The 3437-nt window shown below is 63.0% G+C and overlaps 1 protein-coding gene across 1 annotated transcript in view; it reads right to left on the reverse strand.

Annotated features, from left to right (window-relative positions):
• Positions 1 to 1763: 1763 nt before the first annotated feature.
• PIM3 (Pim-3 proto-oncogene, serine/threonine kinase) overlaps positions 1764 to 3437 on the reverse strand; it is a 4226-nt gene continuing 2552 nt past the window's right edge. The window contains exons 3-4 of the mRNA XM_011942271.1: positions 2972 to 3148; positions 1764 to 2897 (exon numbers count right to left, since the gene is read on the reverse strand). Of these exons, the coding sequence (XP_011797661.1) occupies positions 2710 to 2897; positions 2972 to 3148 (365 nt within the window). The 3' untranslated portion in view covers positions 1764 to 2709. The remainder of the gene's footprint in view (positions 2898 to 2971; positions 3149 to 3437) is intronic.

Here is a 3437-nt window from a genome sequence, read left to right on the forward strand (position 1 = left end):
TGCTCAGCCAGGCAGATGACCTGTGGCCGAGAGCCTGAGGATGGACCCAAGGCTGGCTGGGCCCTGTCTCCTCCTGAGTCAGGGAGTGGAGGGCTTTGTCCAAAGGCCCCCCAAGCACACCATTCCCTGTGCTAGGCCAGAGCTGTCTCGCTGGGAGCCTCAGCCCAGCACTCTGCACCCATTCCCAGAGCCCTGGCCCATGTCGCACCCTGTAGGCCTTGGCCACCTTAGAGGGGTCCCCAGCCAGCCCTCAGCAGCAGTGTGTGGGACACGGCACTGGGAGCGACCAGAGTCCTATTCTGAGTCTGCCCAAGGTTCTTACCTCTCTGGGCTTCAGTTTCCCGAAAGCAGCCTGCGTGGAGGGCCGTTGCCTGGATGAAGCTGAGGCTGGCGAATGCCCATGGAAGTTGGCCTGGGAGCAGGTGGGCGGCAACTGCCTGGGACTGCTGCTGCCGGGGGGCCCCATTTTGGCGGTGGGGGGTGGGGTACTGGGAAAAGCCTCACTGGACCAGGCTGGACTCAGGGCACGCCGGCTGGGCCAGGTCTGTGGGAACTGGTGGCTCATCCTTCCCGGCACCTCCTCATCTCCCCTGCTGGGCTGAGGCTATAGGGTGAGATGAGGGCCCCGAGGGACCTGCCTGAGCAGCTGCCCTCCAGTCGTTCCTGGGCCTCCATAGCAGAGGCCACAGACACCCACTGATGCCCTGAACAGTCACAACCTGAGCCGGGAGCCCCCCCCACCCCAGCCCTCCCTGCCCTGCCCGCTCTCCAGAAGAAGGGTGACTTTCCTTTTCTCCTGTTTCAGTTTCCCAAACTTCCCGCTTCTGCCGCAGCCTCTGGCCTTGGACCTGGGACATCTTCTGTCCCGCTGTGCAGCCTGCCTGGGGCTCTTAGGCAGGGGCTCTTATTTGGAGGGGCAGATGGGAGGCAGGGGCAGACAGGGCTCCAGGAGCCACAGCCGAGTGGGTGCGCTTGGCAGACTGGGTGATGTCCCAGGTGCAGGTCCACTGCCAGCACGGGGCACCCCACAGCCCAGCATGGGGTTAGCAGTTGAGCAGAAGGAGGCCCCTGAGGTGGGGTGGGGGTGGGGGAGCAGTCTCACTGGGACCCTCCACCCAGGCCTCCTCTACCCACCAGGAACATTGTGGCCAGGCCCATTGCCGCACCCGGACCTGGTTCATACCCCACTGTCTCACCACACACCTGCCAGGCCAGGGTCTATGACTGAACACCCCGATACCCTCCACCAGACCCCACCCACGTGTCCTCCACACGTCCTTGGCACTGCCCGGAACACACTCCCACCCCGTGTGCCTGGCAAACTCCTCATCCTTCAAAACCCCCAGCCACCCTCTGAGGCAGCACGGACTCCCTCCCCACCCCTACCCATCTGTCTCCACCAACCAGGGTACAAGTGTGGTCATTTCCACCAGCAAGGCCTCCCTGGGCAGGGGCTGCAGAGATCCTCCTGGGACCACCCAGAGATGACCTCCTGACTGGTGGGGGTTGCTCCCTGCCTCCACCTCCTAGAAGCACCCCAGGAGCCAGCTGCTCCTCTCCCTGGGTGCAGCATGGGGTAGTGGGGTGGGCCACAAGCCACATGCAGTAGCCTCTGGCACCCAGCTGGGCCTCCCCCATTTTCCCTGTGGGTGAAACTAGCAGCCCCACAGGAAAGCTGTCAGGTCACCCAACAGCCAGAAGCCCCCTTCTCAGAGCCCCCTCTCTTCCCCCAGGATGCCCAGCCCAACAAATACAGGATTATCCACTATGTACAAAAAAATTTTAATTGAAATACCTGTATAAAAAAATATGATCTCCAGACATCTCATTTTTGAACTGAAAGAACCCCATCTGCGATGGCCGCACACACCGCATTCACAGAAACACAGGTGCTGAATAAATTAAACGCTCAGGCTCTGGCCCCACCCTAGCTTTCAGAGCCCACAGGCGGTCTGTACAAAGTCAATAATTTAAAACCCGCACCCCGGACACAGTGCCTGAAAGTGTCGGGGTCACCCACTCCCCTTAAATTAGCCACTGTACAAGTTCATCTTCTGACAGGCGGGGCCAGGACAGACGCCAGGCACAGGAATCAGGGCCTGGGGTCCCTGGACCACAGCTACCCCCTCCCCTGCCTCCCCACTGTCCCCTGGGGCCTGGCAGAGGCAGGCTGCTCAGAGGAAGTAACCTCAACAAATAAATTAAACAATAAATAGCCCCGGTGGGCCGAGGGCACCTCCAGGGGGTCACACCATAAATAACAGAGTTGGCGGCAGGTACGGCTCGCGTGGGCGGGTGGGCCCAGAGGCCCGGACTTGCATTGTGTGTGCAGGACGTGCCCAGACGCACACCGCAGGACTGAGGGCGGGAGGTGGGCTGGGGACCCTGCGCCGGCGGAAAGAGCTCCGGGTCGGCAGGCAGATGGAAGGCCGCCTCCGGACAGAGCAGCACAGAGGGGCGTCTGGGGTTCAAGTATCCACCCAGGGCAGGCGGGACCTCGACCGGAGCGTCTTTGGACAGACAGAGCTTGAGAAAACCAAGTCCCGAGGGACCAGCGTTCAAAAGGCACTCAAAGCGAAGGTCACCAGGGGTCAGAGGTCACTGCTTCCGCAGGAGGAGACGGCCCACGCAAGAGAAAGTCAGGGTCTGGGGGCGTCCCAGGTTTGGCCAAGGCAGGTGGTCCCCTAGCTCCCAGTCAGGTGTAGCTCCTCACAAGCTCTCGCTGCTGGACGTGGTGCTGGCCGCGTCGTCAGGGTCGAGGGTGCACAGCCGCAGGTCACAGTTATCCGGGGCGACCCCGTCAACCCCCGACATCCAGGGATGGGCCGCAATCTGGTCCAGCGACGGCCGCTCTGAGGGCCGCAGAGACAGGCACCACCGGATCAGCTGCTGGCACTCTGTGGGGAGCGGAGAGGTCAGGGAGGGCCCGGGCAGGGCGAGGCCCCCACCCCCGCCTCGAGTCCCCACGCACCTGGGGAGACCCTCCTCCGGAAGAGCAGGCGGCCGCGGAGGATCTCCTCGTCCTGCTCGAAGGGGATGTCCCCGCACACCATGTCGTAGAGCAGCACGCCCAGGGACCACACGGTGGCCGAGCGCCCGTGGTAGCGGTGGTAGCGGATCCACTCCGGGGGGCTGTACACTCGGGTGCCTAAGGGGACACGGGGCTTAGCACGCCCACCACAGGGGCAGAGCCGCTCAATGGACAGTGAGGTCCCTGCTGGTTAACTCCTTGGCCTGAGTCACAGGAAGCAGAGCCAGGCCTCAAAATCCTGCTCGTCATCACCCTGGAAAAACCCCAGCAGGCGATGGGGGGGCTGGGGGAGGGGCCGCGGGGGAGGAGCAGGTCACATGAGGAAGGGTTCAGCTTTCACAACAAACAGATGCGCTGTGAGGCTACCCGGGGCCACCGCGGGTCCCTTACCGCCAGGCCTGCCTGC

This window comes from Colobus angolensis, unplaced genomic scaffold (genome assembly GCF_000951035.1).
Source record: "Colobus angolensis palliatus isolate OR3802 unplaced genomic scaffold, Cang.pa_1.0 Scaffold208, whole genome shotgun sequence".
Taxonomy (NCBI): Eukaryota; Metazoa; Chordata; class Mammalia; order Primates; family Cercopithecidae; genus Colobus; species Colobus angolensis.